Source organism: Herpailurus yagouaroundi, unplaced genomic scaffold, assembly GCF_014898765.1.
Source record: "Herpailurus yagouaroundi ecotype Mexico unplaced genomic scaffold, PumYag 222, whole genome shotgun sequence".
NCBI lineage: Eukaryota > Metazoa > Chordata > Mammalia > Carnivora > Felidae > Herpailurus > Herpailurus yagouaroundi.
The window spans coordinates 17,110,646-17,131,525 of NW_024412453.1; the positions used below are offsets into that span (position 1 = coordinate 17,110,646).

The following is a 20,880-nucleotide window of genomic DNA, read 5'->3' on the forward strand; positions in this document are numbered from 1 at the left end:
TAGAAAGCAAGCCGTGCCTGGTACAGAGCACGCACCGTTGGAGGGGAACTGTGTTACCAACCAAACATCTGTAAGCTGAAAATTTCATGACAAAGACAGAAAGTTTAAACCAGGACTTGCAAATGACACCGACTAAGTGACAGAAAAGTCACCACTTTGCATATACCATTGTAGCAAAAGATTTAGGAAAGGATTGCCGCCAAATGCCAAAACCATGGGGTGAAAGACATTTCCACACACTCGGGCTACTTACTAATTACAAAGAAAAAATAGAGACATCCTGGGGATGCCTGCATGTACCCTCAGTCTAGTAACAAGGAGACACCCAGACAGATCTAAACTGCAGGACATTCTGCTTGGAACGCACTTTTCAAAAACATTGTCTTGACAGAACTTTAAGAGGTGGGTAAGTGTGAGAGTGTTCTAGATACAAGCAGGCTACAGAGATGTGACACCTAAAAGTGATGCAGGATCTCTGATTCAGCCCCGGATCAGGAAGGGGGAAAAGCTGTCAAGGACATTATCACCATGGCAACTGAAGAAATCTGATGATGGATTCATTAAACTATGATAATGATGTTAATTTTCCAGAGTGTGATGACTGTATTCTGAGTATTTAAAGTATCCTTGGGGCGCCTGGGTGGCTCAGTCAGTTAAGCATCCGACTTCGGATCAGGTCACGATCTTTCAGTTTGTGGGTTCGAGCCCCATGTCAGGCTCTGCATTGACAGCTCAGAGCCTGGAGCCTCCTTCAGATTCTGTGTCTCCCCATCTCTCTCTCTGCCCCTCCCCTGCTCATTCTCTCTCTCAAAAAATAAATAAACATTAAAATAAAATAGTATCCTTATATCCTCGTTCTTAGTACTTAGGGTATCTGGTATTTGGAGTAATATCTGATAATGTTTGAGATTCATTACCGAATGGTTCAGAGGGGGAAAAAATGAAAAAAAAAGTTCATGCATGTGTGTAGGTAAGAGAATCACCAAGTACTGTAAGATGTGAACAGTTGGTGAATCCAGGTAACTCTTCTCAACTTTTCCGTAGGTTTGAAATTTTTCAAAACAAAAAGTTGGGGATAAAAATCAGAAAGACAGAAAGCAGAAAGACAGAAGCAGTTAACTGTGGCAGAAGTCAGCTCACCACACATACGACTTGCATTAGCTCTGGAGCGACTTCTAGAACCCCACACTGGGCCATGAGCTCCAAAGGACACCTATGCCTTTTTCACCCTTCTTTCTCCAGCATCCTGGCAGGGTGTCCAAAATATGTGTTTAGGGCACTTGGCTGGCTCAGTCCATAGAGCATGTGACTTTTGATCGCCGGGTTCTGAGTTCAAGCGCCGGTTCAAGAGTTCTGAGTTCAGCTGAGTTCAAGTTGGATGTAGAGCCTACTTTAAAAAAAAAAAAAAAACTTGTTACACAAATGTGCATGGACCAGCACCCTCCCTCGGGGGTATGCCCTCAGGAAGCCAGGGCAGAGTAGGAAACAAATAAGTTTGACATTTCCACGCGAGGTGTTTCGAGGCCTTCACGATGCTGAAAGTACCAGACAGCTGGACCTACACCAGCAAGGGTGACACCAGGGCTTGTGTCCTGGCAGTGCCCTTCTGGCTTCGCCTCCTTCTTGGTGAGGGAAGGGCAAAGCTTGTGGGGCTGCATTTGTTGATTCCATCCCCCCCCCCACATTTGCTCTGGAGAGTCAATAAAATCCCAGGAGTCTGCAGGAGAACAACCGGCCAAGGGGACAGACCCTTTTCCTCTTCAGCGTGGGACCAGGGCTTTGTTCCTATTCCCCACGCCCGCCCCCATATCCTGGGAGGAGAGAGGGAAGCATCTGAGTGCCTGCTCAGGATGAAGGCTCTGGAATCCGATCCCAGACCCCCTTCCACGCACACACATATTTACCCGATGCTCTGCAGGCCGGTATGTGGAGGTGAGGGGTGGGACATCTGGAGGACCATGTGTCTGGAAAGGCGTTGTGCCCTCCCAACCCTCTCCAAACCTGTCAGAAAGAGAACATGAGCCAGTGATGACACTGGGAACAAACAAACAATGACACTCACAGATCCATTTTCACCAGAGTGCAGAGTGTTTCCTGTGCCTTTTCCGTTATTTCACAACCTGTCTCTTTTTACTCACCCTCTGGGCTCCAGGACAGAAGCTGTTTCAGACATCTGGCTCCGGCCTCTCCTGGTCAACACCATGATCAAGACCCCTAGTGACCATCTGCTGCACTCCCTGGAGGGGCTGGTGCCCAACGACTTTGAGAGGTTCAAGTTTAAGCTCCAGAACACCAGCCTGGAGAAGGATCAATCCCGGATCCCCCGGGGCCAGCTCCAGAAAGCCAGGCCAGTGAGGCTGGCCACCCTGCTGATCACCCACTATGGGGAAGAGTGTGCCGTGCGGCTGACCCTGCAGGTCCTGAGGGCCATCAACCAGAACTTCCTGGCAGAGGAGCTCCACAAGGCGACTGACTCAGGTAAGCAGGTCCCATGCCCTTGCATCCTGCAGCACGACTTCGGGCTGTTCATGGGGTGGGGCGGAGGTGCAAGAAAGAACTTGGGTCTGGACCAGTGTGTTGTGACCTGAGAGGATTAGGAGTCCCGGGTTTCCCAATGACCGCAGTGACACTGGCCGAGCAATTCTTTTCTGCTGCTCAGGTCTTTGGAGCTGGGTGAGCATAGCCAAAGCTCCCAAAGGCTTAAAAAAAAAAACAAAACAAAAAGACTGAGATTCTGACTGTGGGGAAGAATCAGAAGAGGCAAGAGCTAGATGCCTGATCTTAGAGGATCCTGCACTTCCTAAGTGCTTAACGCTTGTGGACCGACAAGTATCTTGGGGAGAGGACCCACCTAATTTCTTTTGAGCTCTCTGACCCATTTCACAACGGTATTCTAAAATTCCCAATCCTTTTTCTTCCTTTCCTCCATCTTTTCTCTTCCCTTGTTTTCCTCCCTTCTGCCTCTTGTTCTTCTGCTCCTGTTTGGTTGGAAGTTTCTGATTTCATTACACTGTGATCAACGAATGTGACCTATTTGATGTTTGCTTTTAAAGATTTTTTGTGTGTGAGATTTGGGGGGAGAGCCAATACGTGCTCGGCTTAAAAAAATATTCTTTCTCGCTTCTCAGCCTTTTGGCTAAGATCAAGTGTAAAAAAATACTCTTTAGTGTTTGAGTATTTCTTCTACCTCCAGACTCCAAGGACACATTAGAAATGCTTTCCATGTGTGTTTTTTGAAGTAGAAATGTTTAAATAACATGGAACTTCTTGCTTTTGAAAGAGTGATGGAGTAAACCGTAATCGTGTCATTTGATGAGAATTTTTTTTTTTTTTGGATGAGGAGAATTCGTAAGTTACTTTGTTATGTTTTATTTATTTTTTATTTTTTTTCAACGTTTTTTATTTATTTTTGGGACAGAGAGAGACAGCATGAACGGGGGAGGGGCAGAGAGAGAGGGAGACACAGAATTGGAAACAGGCTCCAGGCTCTGAGCCATCAGCCCAGAGCCTGACGCGGGGCTCGAACTCACGGACCGCGAGATCGTGACCTGGCTGAAGTCGGACGCTTAACCGACTGCGCCACCCAGGCGCCCCACTTTGTTATGTTTTAAAACCTGGTTATTAGCATCTTCAGGGCTTTCCCCCCAGTTCCGGAGCCAGTTCCAAGAACTTACCATTTTCCTAGGAAGCAACATGTTTTTACAACAGCCAAGTGTTTTAAACCACTCTGAGGTCATTTCAATAAGAGCTTCTTCAAACGAAACATTAAGGTGCTAATTACAAAAAATCTTCATTTCTTTACTAGAGTAGTGGTTTTCAAGTTACATCCCAGGAAGATGTTTCAGGGATTCTTTGGAATGTCAGCAAATACTTAATTCAAATTTTATTAACTTTTCTAACTCAAAACCAACAAATTCATGTTAACATGTGTCATTAGGGGCGCTTGACAAACACCTTAATACTTCTTTATTGAGGGATTTTATAAGTGAGCTTTGTACATGTATAATCATGCACACACTTATACAAGTAAACTAGGGTTTTTATGTATTTTATGTATTAAGAATTCTGTGTAAGACTTTATATTGGACGTTCTCCTGTCAAAGACGTTTGAAAAGCACCATTTGGGAAATATATAACAACTAATTAGCATTTTCTTATTTCATGGTAATTGACTGCTGTTGCCTAGAATGCTCTGAACTTCTGTAATTTTTTTTTAGACAGAGCATGAGTGGAGGAGGGGGAGAGAGGGAGAGAGAAAATCTTTTCAAAATTTATTTTTTTTTTTTGTTTTTTTTTTTGTTTTTAATTTTTTTTTCAACGCTTTATTTATTTTTGGGACAGAGAGAGACAGAGCATGAACGGGGGAGGGGCAGAGAGAGAGGGAGACACAGAATCGGAAACAGGCTCCAGGCTCTGAGCCGTCAGCCCAGAGCCCGACGCGGGGCTCGAACTCACGGACCGCGAGATCGCGACCTGGCTGAAGTCGGACGCTTAACCAACTGCGCCACCCAGGCGCCCCAAAATTTATTTGTTTTTTAAAAAGACAGAACGCACGTGGGGGAGGGGCAGAGAGAGAGAGAGAGACAGGGAGACACATATTCGGAAGCAGGCTCCAGGCTCGGAGCTGTCAGCAGAGCCTGACGCGGGGCTCGAACCTGTGAACCACGAGGTCACGACCCGAGCCGAAGTCGGACGCTTACCCGACTGAGCCGCCCCGGAGCCCCAAAACCTCTGGAATTAAGAGGATTCCCCTTCTCTCCCTTCTCCCAACCCCTGGCCCCGAGCACCACACATTTTCATGCCTTTGCATCTCGCTGTCTTTGCAGAGTCTCTGATACAAGAAAGTGGCGCAGACGGTTCAGCAGTGTCTTGTTCCTCCGGGGAGAATAAGCCCAAAGGCCTGAGGATACCAGATGTCCTGGAAGGTGATAGGCAGCGGCAAAGTGGTGACGGGGCCCCCAGTGTGCCATCCAGCCAGCCTGAGGCCGGAAGGGGGACCCAGAAGAAGCCTCAGGGAAAACGGAGAGATCAGAAGCCCTCCGAAGGCCTGGATATGCTGGGCAAGCCAGGGGCTAGGAACGCGACTCTGTCCTCCAGGAAATGCCCATGCCCTGGCAAGCTGCAGGGGGAAAGGGGGATCGATCCCAGTGTCAGGCTACGCAGGAATGCCAGCTCTTTAGGAAGGCTCCAAGGACTGAACTATGGGTCGCTTACTGGGTCCCTAGGAAGGACAAAATCCAAAATAAATGAAGCACATTTACCTTCTGGACAGAAGCGCCCCAGAAGTCTTGAAATTACCATTTTTTCAGGAGAGAGAGAAGTCCCCAATCCAGAAACTCTTCTGTCTCAAGAGAAAATGAGAAGTGACAATCCAGACTCAGCGGCCACCCTCAGTGAAGTGGCCACTCTGAACGCAGGGGCTACTGTGACTCCAGAGAAAGGCTTTAGGAATCCAGAACATTCCATGAGCCTGAAAGGGGGAGCATTCAGGAATACACTTCCCAATGTAACGTTGACTAGAGCAAAGACGACCTGGGAGCATCCAGAATCTACAGGACCTTCTAAGAAAAACGGAATTGCGGGTCAAGAACCCCCTGAGGCCTTGACGGAGGTGGTAGGCGGTGAGTTCCATGAGCCTTCAGATCCAGAAGTTCCTCCTTCTTCCGGTGAGAAAGGACCCCAAAACTCACAAGACCTGGCATCCTTAGAGATGGTGACCAGTGCAGGTGTTCCCGCACAAACCTCCTTTTATCCCCACTGTATTTATGTCGCCAGATGCCTGGGTTTCCCCTGACATCCCCGACCCTTTGGGAATCTGAGGTAGGATGTGAATCCTGAGAAAATGCACGTATGCACATCTTCACAAAATGCCGCATCAAAGTTCAGCCAGTCAGTTCTTAGACACCCTGAAGTCCTTTAGAATTCCAAGGGATTCACGGACTCCAGCTCGAGCACCTGGGAAAGACTGGGTAAAAATACCCACTTCTCACAATGACCCCGTGGCAGTATGTCACGGGGCTGAGATTCTGCCATTCACCCCTCTCTCTGGGCAGCAAGGAGAGCTGCTGGCTAAAATGCTAAATGTCTTTCACTCAGGAGGCAGAAATTAGGATTGTGTTGGGTTGTGGGTGACAGAAATGCCAACGTAATGCTAACTGACACAAGCTAGAAGTTTGTTTCTCTTTCATATACGTGACTCACAGGTGGTTCCTAACAAGGAACCAGGCTCCTGCTGCTTTTCTGTTCCACCAAGCTGGCTCTCAAGCTCATGGTCTCATTCCGAGCAGCAGGGTGGAAGGACAAAGGAGAAGAGTATCGCTTAGGCAAGATTTCCAGAAGTTTCTAGAAGCTGCTCGTGATGCCTCCATTTATATCCCTTTGGCCAGAAAGCAGTCAAATAGCCACACCTAACAGCAAGGGAGGCTGAGAAATGTAGGGGTTTGGAGGCGGGTTGGGGGTGGGAAGCAGCCATCGATTGATGGGAAGCAATCAATTCTATCACTAGGGAAGGAGGGAAAAATGGTTACCAGGCAGGCCTCCCACAGTCTGGCTTACAGACGTGATAGGAATTCCTGGGACCGTGTGAGAGGGGGTGGGAGGGGACTGACAGATTGAGGGTGTTTCTGTTTCTTGTACCTCCTGTCATTTCTGCCTCGTGAAGTTGTGCTGTGGTCCTGGGGCGCAGCTGGTCGCAGCTGTCTGTTCATCATGGTGGGTTAAGCCCTTCAGCCTTACAAAGTCAAATCCCTTTCTTTACTTCTGCTTAAGACTTCCTGAACTGGACGGGAGGAGAGGTCTTTCATTGAACACACACTTCTCAACTCCTTACCATGTGCCATCGACTCTCCTAGGGGTCAGGCTGTGAGTAAATCCACGTCCTCAGGGAGATCCCGCTCACGTCTTGAGCAGCCTGGGTGGTTTTCAGCGTCAGAGCCAACACTGGTCAGAATGTCTCGCTGCCTTTATATCACCTGCCAGATCCGCGTCTGTGTGGGAAGAAGGCATAGAATTTGTAACAAAAGACCCTTCTTTAGGATAAATACCCAAAGATTGCAAGTCTCAGGACTGCCCTGAGATCTAGCCCTTAGCCCTCAGTTCCAGGGGGTGGTTGACTGCCTTGCTGGAGCGAAGGCAGGGGAGGACAAGCTAGAAGCGGCCACAGTCTAACCAGGAACTCATGTGTCCCAGGCGTGGGCTCGCTCCCTCTGCTGTGCTTGGTAGGACCCCTGCGTCACACCTTGGCTTTGTCACTCAGGAACTTTTTCCACTGCCGTGTCTCCAGGGAAGCCACGGGATGGGGCTGTGTATGTCCTTGGCCGTGCCCAGGAAGGAGACCCGGTCGGTGGCACGCATGTGCGCGATTCCTGCAGACGCTCCGTGGCTTCTAGGGATCCCAAGACCTCAGACAGCTGCTCAACTAGCTGGCTCCAGAGCCAGGCCCCACTCTTGGTAAAGAACTCAGGAGACTGCAAGCAGCAGGAGGGCCTGCACATGACCAGCTTGAGCCCCAAGGCCCTGCCACAGTGTGAGCGACATATGAGGCAGGCCCAGTTGCTCTTCTGCGAGGACCACAGGGAGCCTATCTGCCTCATCTGCAGGCTGAGTCAAGAGCACCGAGGCCACCGGGTGCGCCCCATCGAGGAGGCTGCCCTGGAATATAAGGTAGGGCTTCCTGTTGTGGCCGGGGGTGGGGGGCTTTCTCTGCTGGTCACTGGGACGTGCCAGGGCAGCTTTATTTTCCCAACAACCCTGGGGGGTTGATGCATTAACCAGCATTCTTGGGTTGTAAATGACAAAACACAACACAAACCAGACCAGCAAGGAGGGAACTTAGTGGTTCATGTAGCTGAGATCCGAGGGCACTGGCTTCAGGCATCGCTGAATCCAGGTGCTCACAGGTCTTTATGAATCTCTCACCACTTCTTGGCTCTGCTTCCCTTGTGAGATGGATTCATTCTTCCTCTTTCCTGGGCACCCTCCCTATGCTCTTGGCTGCAATACCATCCGCCTTACTCCCTACAGATTTTTCCCTCTAGAGTTGGCACCAACTCCAAGTTTAAACTTCACAAAGTGCCCCTTTTCCAGGAGCAAATTCAAAAGCAGCTGGAGTATCTGAAGGAGTTGAGAAAATCTGGGGAGGAGCAGAGATCTCAGGGGGATAAGAAGACCGCGGACTTCCTGGTAAGGCCAGGGGTGTTCTGTGGCCAGTCCTTGCCTGGATTCACCCCTACAGAAGGAGGGAGGGGACCAAGTGTGAGCAGGGGGTCCCCAAATTATGTTCTGGTTCATAGGGAAACAGAACTGATCACATATTTAGAACCACCTGCTTTTGGGGCCCCTGGGTAGCTCAGTCGGTTAAGCATCTGACTTTGGCTCAGGTCATAATCTCACGGTTCATGGGTTCGAGCCCTGCATCGGGCTCTGTGCTGACAGCTCAGAGCCTGGAGCCTGCTTCGGATTGTGTCTCCCTCTCTCTCTGCCCCTCCCCTGCTTGTGTGCACTCTCTCTCTCTCAAAAACAAATAAACATTAAAAAAAATAGAATCACCTGTTCTTGACGGGGCAAGGAGGTGACAGGAATCCAAGGATGAGCTTGCCCCTGGAGAGGGAGACCCACCTCCAGCAGGGAAGGGAATCTCCGAGGACCCTGTGTTTCTCATACTCGCTGCAAAATGGTTCAGCGAAAGTAACACCAGTGGCTGTTGGTGAGGGATGGGATTGAGGAAATGGGAGGTGAGACTTTTCCATTTCGTTTTATTTTTTTTAAATCATATTTATTTATTTTGAGGGGGGAGGGGCAGAGAGGGGGGTAGAGAGAGAATCCCAAGCGGGCTCCAGCCTGTCAGCCGGGGGCCCCACTCAGGGCTCAATCTCACGAACCGTGAATTCATGACCTGAGCCAAAATCAAGAGTCAGATGCTTAGCCAACTGAGCCACCCAGGTGCCCCAAGACTTTTCCATTTTAAATAGTCCTCTGTATCGTTTTTATAATTGTTGTCCATTTTATTTTTTTTACAAACACCATATTGATTTTTAAAATTCAAATGGTTAAAGTCGACATTTTCTTTAAAACTGTCACTTTGTGGTGCCACGTATTTCTTTTTTTTTTTTTTCAACGTTTATTTATTTTTTTGGGGACAGGGAGAGACAGAGCATGAACGGGGGAGGGGCAGAGAGAGAGGGAGACACAGAATCGGAAACAGGCTCCAGGCTCCGAGCCATCAGCCCAGAGCCTGACGCGGGGCTCGAACTCACGGACTGCGAGATTGTGACCCGGCTGAAGTCGGACGCTCAACCGACTGCGCCACCCAGGCGCCCCACGTATTTCAATAAATACACTTGTGGGCCTTCCTCTGTGGAACTTGGACACATAAGTTGCTTCCTTTTCCCTGCAAGAGAATTCGCCTCCCCCAATGAACCTTAATTTGTCTGACACATTTCTGTTGCCTGGACACCATCTCCTACCACACCACAATGGGGAACAGGCAAAGATAACAAAGGGCAGGAACGGGGACAGGCATGGCATTGGCCCAGGTGTCTGACTTTTGGGAAACTCATGAAGTGTAATCAAAGAAAACCCTATAATCCTAAGTGGCTTGGAACGTGTGGGTGAAGGAGAGGTCAGGGATGCCCCTGTCATGAAGGTGAGGCAGAGCCTGGGTTGCAGGGAAACTCAGGTGGACAAGAAGGTCTGCCCTTCCCTTAAGACACTCACAATGACATGAGCCCCTGTAGAAAGGTGATGTTGTTTTCCCCTTCCGTTCTTCCTCCTTCTTTCAACAGTCAAAAAATTTTTTTTTGTTTAATCATATGGAAGGGGGAAGGGGAAGCTCTTTTGTATAGCACAATGCCAGCTAAAACAAATATAGAAGAATAATTGAATTAGAAATTTTCCAGGGGCACCTGGGTGGCTCAGTCAGTTGAGCGTCTGACTTCGGCTCAAGTCATGATCTCACAGTTCATGAGTTTGAGCTCCACATCAGGCTCGCTGCAATCAGTGTAGAGCCCACTTCAGATCCCCTGTCCCCCCCCCCCCCGCCCCCGTCTCTCTCTCCCCTCCCCCACACCCTCTCTCTCAAAAATAAACAATAAAAAACAAAACATTTCCATTACACGAGCACCAGTATAAGAATTGACGTCAACAGGGATCATCAACAGATGCTAAAATTTTCAGCAGGAGATTGTAAGAGAACAGGATACTGACTCCCCCGATTACTTGATAATTATAAAGAAAATAATGTATATTTACAGTGGAGAGATGTGATAGACCCCTCCTCAACCAAGTGACCGATCTCAGTCTCCCAATAATAGTGAGGGACAAAGTGGACACTCTGCCTCCCCGTGCGATGGGCTAGGGAAGCCAGAGCACTAAGTATATGGTATTCTTGTCCACGACATGTAGACGAATTTAATCATGGGCAAAACTGTCAAACAATTTTAGAACAGTAAACATGACAACTGGCCTGTCCTCTTTAAGAAAGAAAAAAGCCAGTGTTGCTACCATCAACAACCACCACCAAAGGTAAGGAGACATTTTTGGTTCAAAAGGACCAACTATGCTTTTGAGCCAAAAATGAAACGACTTTTTTTTAAGTCCAGATCCTAGAGGATCCGAAGGGGCTTCTCTCTCCATGGAGGAAGGGGAAGGTGCCCTAGAGCCACTTCACCTCTCTGCAGGAACTCTCTAGTGATGAGGAGAAAGAGGGTGGTAGAATAGGGACCAAGGGCTGACCTCTGTGCAATGGTAGTGGAGGTCAAGTTCACTTCATATGAATGGGCGACGGCCTCCATTCAGAGCCACACTGAAGACCTTCTACATGCCAACACTTTGTTGTTGTTTTTTTTTCAACGTTTATTTATTTTTGGGACAGAGAGAGACAGAGCATGAACGGGCGAGGGGCAGAGAGAGAGGGAGACACAGAATCGGAAACAGGCTCCAGGCTCCGAGCCATCAGCCCAGAGCCCGACGCGGGGCTCGAACTCACAGACCGCGAGATCGTGACCTGGCTGAAGTCGGACGCTTAACCGACTGCGCCACCCAGGCGCCCCTACATGCCAACACTTTGACAGGGAGTGAGGTCTCCCTCCTGGACGATTTGGTAGTTATAACCTCGTCCGTTTATGACCCCAGGTAGAGGCCATCCGCACACTGGCTTTCAAGGAAGAAAGAAGGTGACACCGGGTATCTTAGTGTCCTGGGGCTGCCGTAACCAAGTGCCACGGACAGAATGGCTTAAACCACAGAAATATATTCTCTACAGTTCTAGAGGCCAGAAGTCCAGCATCAAGTTGCTGGCAGGATTGGTTCCTTCTGAAGGTTTTGAGGGAAAGACACATCCCGGGATTCTCCCCTCAGCTTGTTCACCTTCTGCCTACGTTTCTTCACATGGCGTCCTCCCCGGGTGTCTGTGTCCCAACTTCCCCACTCCAGGATGACCTCATCTTAACTAATTGCATCTGCAATGACGCTGTTTCCACATAAGATCATATTCTTTACGTAGTAGAGGTTGGGATTTCAACATAGGTATTTGAGGGGATACAAATCAACCCATGACACTGGGTTTCAGGGCATTTTACGAGAGCCAGCCCCTGCCACTCTCAGTCTGTTCTGGAAGGTTCTGTCCATTTTGCCTCCTGCTCTGAAATGCAGGCCTCCAAGAAGCTGAGGAAGCCTGCCTCTTATCCATCGCCAGGAGGTGGGCTTCTGGGGATTCTCTGGGCACACACATCCAGCACACTGCACAGACCCCCTACACCTTTCTGTTCCCCAGAAACAAATCGAAACCCGGAAGCAGAGAATCCGGCACCAGTTGAAGCAGCTGTACCATTTTCTGGAAGAGCAAGAGAAGTTCTTCATGGCCTCCCTAGAGGAGCTGGGCCAGACCATTGGCCACGTCAGGGAGTCATACAGCACCCGAGCGTCCAGAGACATCGCCCTTCTCAATGAGCTGATTGGGGAGATGGAGGTCAAACAGAGCCAGCCGGAATGGGAGCTCATGCAGGTGAGTGTGGTTGGACCCGGCCTTCCCCTGCCCGCTGTGCCCAGCAGGACGACATGGGCTCCCAGCACTGCAATAGTTCTACCCAAGTCAGTACAGGATGAGAGTTTTACGCCCAGACCCCTTTGATGAGCTCTCAAGAGCCCAGGGTGTCCCAGCATTCAAGGGATGCCCTGGCATCTCCGAGAAGAGAAAAGCAGGGCTTGGGTGTGGTTCTGCTGCAAGCCCCACTGGGCGATGAGAATTAGAACTGGGGAGAGGTGCCCACGTTTACTGATACCCTGGGGCTGAGAGATCAGGAGGAAGGGCCAGGAGTCAGCACAGCCCCTAGGAGACTGGTAATGGAGAGCTTCCCTCTTTTCTCTCCTAGGACATCGGAGTCACCCTGCACAGGTACCGAGAGGTTCCCTCCTGTTTCCTTGGGTGTGCTACAGGAAGCAGTAGGGGAGGCATTCCTAGGAGGGAGATGCTCCCAACCCCGGGTTTGTGACTCCTCCTGGGCTTCTCCCATCTCCTGCAGCTTGCAAAGGCCTTTTTGGATTTGTGTAGGGAAAATGGGAGTGTGATCAGGAGGAAGAGCATGGGCTGAAGACCGGAAGGAACAAACACAGCCTGTGGTGCTAACAGTGGTTCCTAAGAAACCTCCCTAAAGGCGAACTGCCTCATGAAAACTGTTCCTGCAGAAGCGCCTCCCTCCCTGAGCCCACGAATGCTTATGGGGAGGGAAATACCTGCTAAGGGGGGAGATGCTAAGCCCAGCCCACAGGGGAGGGAAAAGAAAGGGAGAGAGGACGCTGGATGTTACAGTCATCCTGGGAGCTTTACAAAAAAGCCTGACATCCAGGCCCTGGCACACAAATTCAACCCAAATCTCCAAGAGTCTGACCCTGGCATCATTTTTCTTGTCCTTTCCCCGTTTTTTTTTTTTGTTTGCTTTTTCCTTTTTTTTTTTTTTTTTTTTTTTTTTTTTTGGGTTTTTTTTTTTTTTTTTTTTGGTGGTAAAACATATCTTACATGAAATTTACCACTTTAACCATTTTTAGATGTACCGTTTAGTGGCATTAAGTACATTCGTATTATCGTGCAACCGACACCACCATCGTCTCCAGAACTTTTTCATCCTCCCAAATGGAAACTTCATACTATTAAACCTTAACTCCCCACTGCCCCCTCACCCAACCCCTGGCAACCACCAATCTACATTCTGTCTTTGTGAATTCGACTAGTTGAACTGCTTCAGAGAAGTAGAATCATTCCGTATTTGTGCTGTCGTGCCTGGCTTATCTCACTCAGCGTAATGTGTTCAAGGTCCATCCACATTATAGGATGTATCCGAATTTGGTTCATTTTTTTAGGCTGAGAAATACTCCATTGTATGTCGACACCAATATTGTTTATCCTTTCATCCATCAGTGGACACTTGGATGCCTCCCACCTTACAGCTATTGTGAATGATGCTGCTACAAATACATCTGTTTGAGTCTCTGCTTTCAATTCTTTGGGGTATATACCCAAAAGTAGAATTGATGTGTCATATAGTAATTCTATGTTTGGTTTTTTGAGGAACCATTGTACTATTTCCCACCGTGTCTGCACCATTTTACGTTCCTACCACCAATGCACAAGGGTCCCAATTTTTCCAGGTCCTTGCTAATACTTGTCATTTTGATTTTTTTTCAAAATAATAATAGCCATTCTAATGAGTCATATCTCACTGTGGCTCTTTGTTCTTCTTATCATTTCTATTTCAACAGCAAAAGACCGAAGAAGTGTAATTAATTTGACCTAGCTAATTCTGGGCTGAACATTTCAATATCAGCACCATTTTCAGGCCGCTATTAAAACTGATCGTGGTCTTGATATCAGTGTTTTTTAAAAACCCCTAGGTCATGCCAATCTGTGGCCAAAGTTGAGGACCAGTGTTTAAAACTCAAAGTCCAGAGAAGACTTTCTTTGCAAAACCCAGGCAGACTGGGTGTGCCCTGTGGAGGTTGCACCTTACTTCCAGCTCATGGGAACTACCCCTAGGCTCCTGCCTTCTCTGGCCAACAGTCTTTTTTTAATTTCAGAGAAAGAGAGAGTGCTCGTGGGGGAGGGGCAGAGAGAGAGAGAGAGAGAGAGAGAGAGAGAGAGAGAGAAAGGGGGAAATCTTAAGCAAATTCCAAGCTCATTGTAGAGCCTGACTCGGGGCTCAATCCCATGACCCTGGGACCATGATCCCAAGATCATGACCTGAGCCAAAATCAAGAGCCAGACGCTCAACCGACTGAGCCACCCAGGCGCCCCAACAATCTTTTGTCTCTAGGGCCAAGATGGTGACTGTCCCTAAGCCATGGGCCACTCCTCCAGACGTGGAAAAAAAGATGCATTGGTTCTACCAGAAATCAGAGTTTGTGGAGAAGAGCATGAAGTACTTCTCGGGTAGGTGGGCTAGGAAGAAAATGGCAGGTATCTGCTGACTTCCTCCCTGAGATCCACATAGCCCAGAACCCCCGGGCATCTCTTCCCCATCGCCCACGGCCATTGTGACGCCACCTTCAGCCTCTTCCAGATCTGTCCCTAGCCACGGAACCTAACTCAACCTCCCTTTCTTCTTTTAGAAATTCTGCATTCAGAAATGGACACCATCAATGGTGAGTATAGTGGTGGTATAATGTGCTTGCCAGGGGCTACTGTGATATTCCCTATGCTTGACTGCTGGGCATTATTTAGAAGAGAGAGAAACACGCGTATCAAAGGCAGAAGAAAGCCCTCATAGGCTCTGTACTGGACTTGTTGGTTGGGTCGTCTCATCAGACCACAGAGTCTCCAAGGCAGACCCTGGGGTCTGGGAGGAATGGGGTTAATCCAAGCAGAAGATGCAAGGTCCTGAGCTGGGATGGGGGTCCTTGTCTGTCCTGGTTGCAGTGACCAGAGTAGATTTAGCCTCTCTGAATTGGGATGCTCAGGGTTCCCCCCTCTCCCATCTTGTTTTTCTCTATAGTTCCAGAACTGATTTACGCTCAGACACATGCCGGTAAGTGCCCAGACCAAGGCAAGCGGCCTTCACCTGCTGGGTCCCCATGCCGACCTCCACTGAATTCTAGAAGAATGTCCCTTTGCATGTTTCCTGGAGGCGGGGAGGACCCTGTGGGGATGCTGCCCAGGGACCCCCAGCTAGGTATTCTAATTCTCTCTGCAGTTAATGTGATTCTGGACACAGAAACTGCCCACCCCAATCTCATCTTCTCTAATGACCTGAAAAGTGTGAGACTTGGAAACAAGTGGGATCGTCTGCCTGACAGTCCAGAAAGATTCGATAGTTGCATCATTGCCCTAGGCCTTCCAAGCTTCCTCTCTGGCCGCCATTATTGGGAAGTGGAGGTAGGAAACAAGACAGGGTGGATCCTGGGTATCTGCAAGGCATCCATGAGCAGGAAGGGGAACATGACTCTGTCACCTGACAATGGCTATTGGGTGGTGATGATGACAAAGCGAAGCGAATTCCAGGTGTCCACCATTCCCCCAACGCGCCTGCAGATGACGGAACCCCCCAGACGTGTCGGCATCTTCCTTGATTACACCACCGGAGACATTTCCTTTTACAATGTAACAAACAAATCCGTTATCTACACATTCACCAGCTTCTCTTGCTCTGGGCCCCTTCAGCCTATCTTCAGCCCTGGAACACATGATGGAGGGAAGAACACGGATCCTCTGATCATCTGTCCAGTGGGTGGCCAGGGGCCTCCCTGAATGCCCAACACTTTGCATCTCTCTTCTGGCTCCTAGCCTTGTATCTTGAATCCGTATACTCAACTGTCATTATCGAACACTTACTGGGTTTCAGCTGCTGTGGGTAATATATTGAATAAGAGAATAGCGTCTATGTCCAAAATGCCTATGGGATGGTAGCAGAAATAAGCTAGGTACACAAATATTGGTAAAACAAGGGTGAAGAGAGCACATGTACTGATGATACCTCAAAGGGGGAAGTACATGGCTGTTGCTTAATAAATCCTTGTATGAATTAGCACCCTAAGATGCCCCCGAGACAGAGACCTCACCCTCAGGTTCCCTCAGAACTCTATGGCAAAGATGTGTCCCTTCATTCCATCCCCCTCTTTTCTTGAGGACTTGGAAAGCTGAAAAATCAATCAAGCAGACTGGGCCTCATAAATAAACCGATTTGAAAATTTGGTCATAATTACACTCGGTTTGCACTCAATTTGTTGTCACTTAGTCGATCACTGTGAGATCCCACTTCCCTACTGAACACCATGAGAAAGACGGAGCTGCTCGAGTGGGAAAACAGACACACGTTTCAAGTGTCAGCTTTTAAAAAAAAATCTGTCCTGGGGCGCCTGGGTGGCGCAGTCAGTTAAGCGTCCGACTTCAGCCAGGTCACGATCTCGCGATCCGTGAGTTCGAGCCCCACGTCGGGCTCTGGGCCGATGGCTCGGAGCCTGGAGCCTGTTTCCGATTCTGTGTCTCCCTCTCTCTCTGCCCCTCCCCCGTCATGCTCTGTCTCTCTCTGTCCCAAAAATAAATAAACATTGAAAAAAAATTAAAAAAAAATAAATAAAAAAAATCTGTCCTGATCCATGGAGAATCTGTGGAATATTGGGTGTTCTAGTTCAGGTACTCCCTCTGTCATCCCCCATTTAAAGAGATGCAAAGAGAAAGGATGTAAGAGGGAGGGAGAAAAGAATCAAAAGAATATTAGACTCTAAACCTCTCCTACTCCAACTCATCTTTCCATTTTCATGCTAGAACCTAGACTGGACTCAAGTTCTCCACAGTTGTGGCCAGAACATGAAACAAGGCCTTGGTTCCTTCCTGGAGTTTGGTTCTATGCACACGATTGACACTCCAACACAGTTCATGTGTTCTATTTGCTTAGCTGTTCCCAATTTCCCCTTGATGAAACCTTTCCATGAACATCTTCCTGTATTTTCTCCACCACCTCCCCGTACATATATATTTTCTCCTGTTATTCATAAAATGGCTTCAGAACGTGAACTATTTGATGACACTTGTTACAGCTGGCCATACAGCCCTTCAGAAAGATTAAATAATGTTTCATGACCAAAGTAACGTTTGTCATTTAAACATTTTTTTTTGCGGACTCGGTAGAGATGTAATGGGGTTTTACCTATGTTTTAATTTATTTATTTCATCACCTGTTAGTGAGGCTGTGAATTTTCCACATGAACTCCTACTTTTCACTTCATTCTACAGGAACAGCACAGTTCCTTTAACTACTTGCCATGTAGAATCTAGATAGGGAACTCAGCTGTCTGTAGTTCCATAAATATTTTTATGGAACTACATAAATATTTTAGATACTAAACATTTGTATTTGTAAGATGAAAATTTCCCTTTTTTTTTTTTTTTCATTGAGATAGAATTCACATACCATAAAATCCACCCTTTCAAACTGTATATTAAGGGGCACCTAGGCATGCAACGTCGGCTCAGGTCAAGATCTCACGGCTTGTGAGTTCGAGCCCCGCGTCGGGCTCTGTGCTGACAGCTCGGAGCCTGGAGCCTGCTTCGGATTCTGTGTCTCCCTCTCTCTGCCCCTCCGCTGCTTGCGCTCTGTCTCCCCCTCTTAAAAATAAGCATCAAGGGGCGCCTGGGTGGCGCAGTCGGTTAAGCCTCCGACTTCAGCCAGGTCACGATCTCGCGGTCCGTGAGTTCGAGCCCCGCGTCAGGCTCTGGGCTGATGGCTCAGAGCCTGGAGCCTGTTTCCGATTCTCTGTCTCCCTCTCTCTCTGACCCTCCCCCGTTCATGCTCTGTCTCTCCCTGTCCCAAAAATAAATAAATGTTGAAAAAAAAAATAAAAAAAAAATAAGCATCAAAGTATGTATTAAGCGGGTTTTAGTATATTCACAATATGTACAAACCTCAGCACTAAATCCAGGATATTTCCATCACCCCCAAAACAAGCCCTACATCCACTGGCAGGTCACTTGCCATTCCATCCTATCCCCAGCCCCCGGCAACCACTACCCACTTTTTGTCTCTGTGGATTTTTGCCCGTTCTGGACACTTCATGCCAGTAGAATCATACAATATGCGGGCTTCTATGACTGGGTTCTTTCGCTTGGCATGTTTTCTAGGTCCATCCATGTTAAATGATGCGTTAGTACTTCATTCCTCTTTTTACTGCTGAAAAATAATCCATTGTAGGGACATACTACCTCTTGTTTAGCCACTCATCAGTTAATAGACATCTGGATTGTTTCTTTTCAGCCATTATGAATAATGCTGCTATTCTCATACAAGTTTTTGTATGGAAATATGTTTTCATTTCTCTTGAGCTTATACCTAAGAATGGAATTGCTGGGCCATGGTAATTCTGTGATATCATTCTGAGAGACTGACAAACTATTTCTAAAGTGCCTAAGCTTCTTTTCAAATATTAATGGCCATTTACTTTTCGTGACTTCATAGCCTTTGCCTTTTGTCTTTTATCAGCTGGCAGGAGTTCTTTGTATGTTGGGAATGTCTAATTCTTTATCTGGTCTTTCTTTTACAATTGCTTTCCAGTCTATTCATTAGTTGACTTTATTAATACTATTTTTTAAAGTTTTTTTTTTTATGTTTATTCATTTTTGAGAGACAGAGAGAGACAGAGCATGAGCAGGGAAGGGGCAGAGAGAAGGAGACATAGAGTCTGAAACAGGATCCAGGCTCTGAGCTGTCAGCACAGAGCCTGATGCGGGGCTAGAAGTCACAAACTGCGAGATCCTGACCTGAGCCAAAGTCGGACGCTCAACCGACTGAGCCACCCAGGCGCCCCCAAAGTTTTTGTAAAATACAGTTACACAGGATTATATTTTACTTTAAGGCATTTCAGTTTCTTGTTTTGCGTCTACATTAACGTTCTTTTGTGTTCTTTTACTGGTTATTAAATTCCATTTTTTTGTGTACAGTATAAGGAAACGAGCCTTACTTTCTTTCCAGAAGAGACAACTTTTGCTTAGCATCATCTATTTTACTTTAAGTTGAAATGCTACCCTTCATACAGGTTCACAGACATTCAGGTCAATTTTGGTATTTACTATTCTTTTCTACTGTTCTATTTATTGACTCCTAGTTCAAATCATACTGATCTTATTTATTTTGAGAGAGAGGGAGACAGAGAGAGAGAAGGAACGTGAAGGAGGGGCAGAGAGGCAGGTAAACAGAGAATCCCAAGCAAGCTCTGCACCGTCAGCATGGAATCTGATGTGTGACTCAAACTCACTAACCATGGGATCATGACCTGCATACTTTTTTTTTTTTTTTTTTGAGGGGGCGGGTGACAGAGAGTGCAAGCACACAGGAGGGGCGGAGAGGGAATCCCAAGCAGGCTCCCAGCTGTCAGCGTGGAGCTAGATGCAGGGATGGAACCCACGAACCACAAGATCATGACCTGAGCTGAAATCAAGATTCCCCCACTTAACTCACTGAGCCACTCAGGCCCCACCAGCACCCTTTTTTTTTAGTTTATTTATTCGAAAGCACACGCCTGAGCAAGGGAGGGGGCAGAGAGAGAGGGAGAGAGAATCCCAAGCAGGCTCCATAATGTCAGCACATAGCCCAACACAGAGCTCTGCCTCACCAACTGTGAAATTATGACCTGATCCCAAATAAAGAATTAACCGACTAAGCCACTCAGGTGCCCCCAAACCATACTGCTTTGCTTGAAGCAATTTTTATTGCTGTTTGCTTTGTTTTGTGTTTGATGCCTGGAAAGGCAAGTATTCTTTATTTTTACAAAAACTTGTGGTAGAACACAGTTTTGACACTACTCTGTAACATATTAAAAAAAAAATTTTTAACGTTTATTTATTTTTGAGAGACAGAGCACGAGTAGTAGAGGAGCAGAGAAAGAGACAAGAGAATCTGAAGCAGGCTCCCGGCTCCGCACTGACAGGCTGACAGCAGTGAGCCTGATGTGGGGCTTGAACTCCCAAACGGCGAGATCGCGACCCGAAGTAGGACGCTTAATCGACTGAGCTACCCAGGCGCCCCTTCTGTAACATATTTTAAACCATGGCTAAGTGAGTCACCTACAGTCAAGGTTAAGAAAAAAAAATATTTGTATTTTTACTTGTGTCATCCAGCCGGAGGCTGGTGTTGCTTAGAGGAATAAGGCAATCCCTGCCCCGAGGTTGTCACAACCCTGAGCAGTGCCTCACTGGGGAATAAACCGAGTACAGGAACAACGCAAGGAGAAAGGATGCTTAGGCCTCCGTGAGAGGCTGAGGACGGAAACGAAGGCGACTGGAGAAGGACCACTAGGATTTCTCTGAAAACAAGATGACCCGTTCAGAACGCACGGTAGAAGCTGGCAAGCAGGGAAAGGGAGGGTCGCCCGGCTCTGACCTACGGGCCGCCCCCGTCAGGAGGGACAGCTGTGACAGGACCCGGAACCCGGCAAAGACCTTGACCCACCACCCACTCACCGCCTCTGCAGTCCTTTGACCCACACTGGACGCTCTGGCGGAAACAGCCGCCGCCTCGCGCAGATCTTCCGGGCCGAGAGACAGCCCACATCCGGCCGAGCCGCAGGGGTGGGGTGTAGGTGGGATGGGAGTGGGACTGCCCCGTCGCAACCGCCGCGCCTGGCGGTCACCCGTTGGCTATTTGGAGCCGAACTACATTTCCCAGCAGGTCATGGAGCTACACCGCCAGTACCTGGAGAGGTGCCAGTCCGTCATGGAGGACTGGGGCCAGCTTTCTGCCTTTCGTCTCCCAAACAGGGCCCCAGACGCAGCGGCTGCCGCCAGCCTAACCTCCCTCTGTCGCTGAGAGGTCTGTCGCCGGCCTCGAGCCTCGCCTTCACAAGCGCAGACTGCTCGCTCCGAGCGGGGAGACCAGGCTTCCGCACCGGAAGCGAAGTACCGGT

At 48.2% G+C, this 20,880-nt stretch overlaps 1 protein-coding gene and 1 long non-coding RNA gene across 5 annotated transcripts; one reads left to right on the plus strand and one right to left on the minus strand.

The window, feature by feature from the left end:
* Positions 1–837: 837 nt before the first annotated feature.
* On the minus strand, positions 838–20,856 carry LOC121019624 (uncharacterized). 3 transcript variants are annotated; one of them, XR_005785719.1, is made up of 4 exons: positions 20,670–20,856; positions 6,830–6,986; positions 1,905–2,001; positions 838–1,390 (listed from the first exon to the last, which is right to left on the minus strand). It is a non-coding gene; the product is annotated as an uncharacterized LOC121019624 (long non-coding RNA). The 3 variants fall into 3 exon arrangements; XR_005785717.1 differs by lacking the exon at positions 20,670–20,856 and adding an exon at positions 20,438–20,663; XR_005785718.1 differs by lacking the exon at positions 20,670–20,856 and adding an exon at positions 8,548–8,701.
* On the plus strand, positions 2,128–16,184 carry MEFV (MEFV innate immunity regulator, pyrin). Of its 2 annotated transcripts, none has more exons than XM_040459216.1 (10): positions 2,128–2,478; positions 4,827–5,666; positions 7,283–7,662; positions 8,086–8,181; positions 11,771–12,001; positions 12,369–12,391; positions 14,304–14,419; positions 14,599–14,631; positions 14,982–15,014; positions 15,180–16,184. In XM_040459216.1, exons 1-10 carry the CDS (start codon positions 2,202–2,204, stop codon positions 15,731–15,733), a joined length of 2,583 nt encoding a protein of 860 aa, XP_040315150.1. In that variant the 5' UTR covers positions 2,128–2,201; the 3' UTR covers positions 15,734–16,184. The 2 variants fall into 2 exon arrangements, with proteins under 2 accessions (XP_040315150.1, XP_040315151.1); XM_040459217.1 differs by having other exon boundaries at positions 4,827–5,621.
* Positions 20,857–20,880: the final 24 nt, after the last annotated feature.

Bases quoted from the DNA above. Each gene is read 5' to 3' on its own strand.
- MEFV (XM_040459216.1), top strand. From the start codon at position 2,202: ATGATCAAGACCCCTAGTGACCATCTGCTGCACTCCCTGGAGGGGCTG. The intron at 2,479-4,826 runs GTAAGCAGGTCC...CTGTCTTTGCAG, and splicing joins CCACAAGGCGACTGACTCAG to AGTCTCTGATACAAGAAAGT. The intron at 5,667-7,282 runs GTGAGAAAGGAC...CCGTGTCTCCAG, and splicing joins AGAAGTTCCTCCTTCTTCCG to GGAAGCCACGGGATGGGGCT.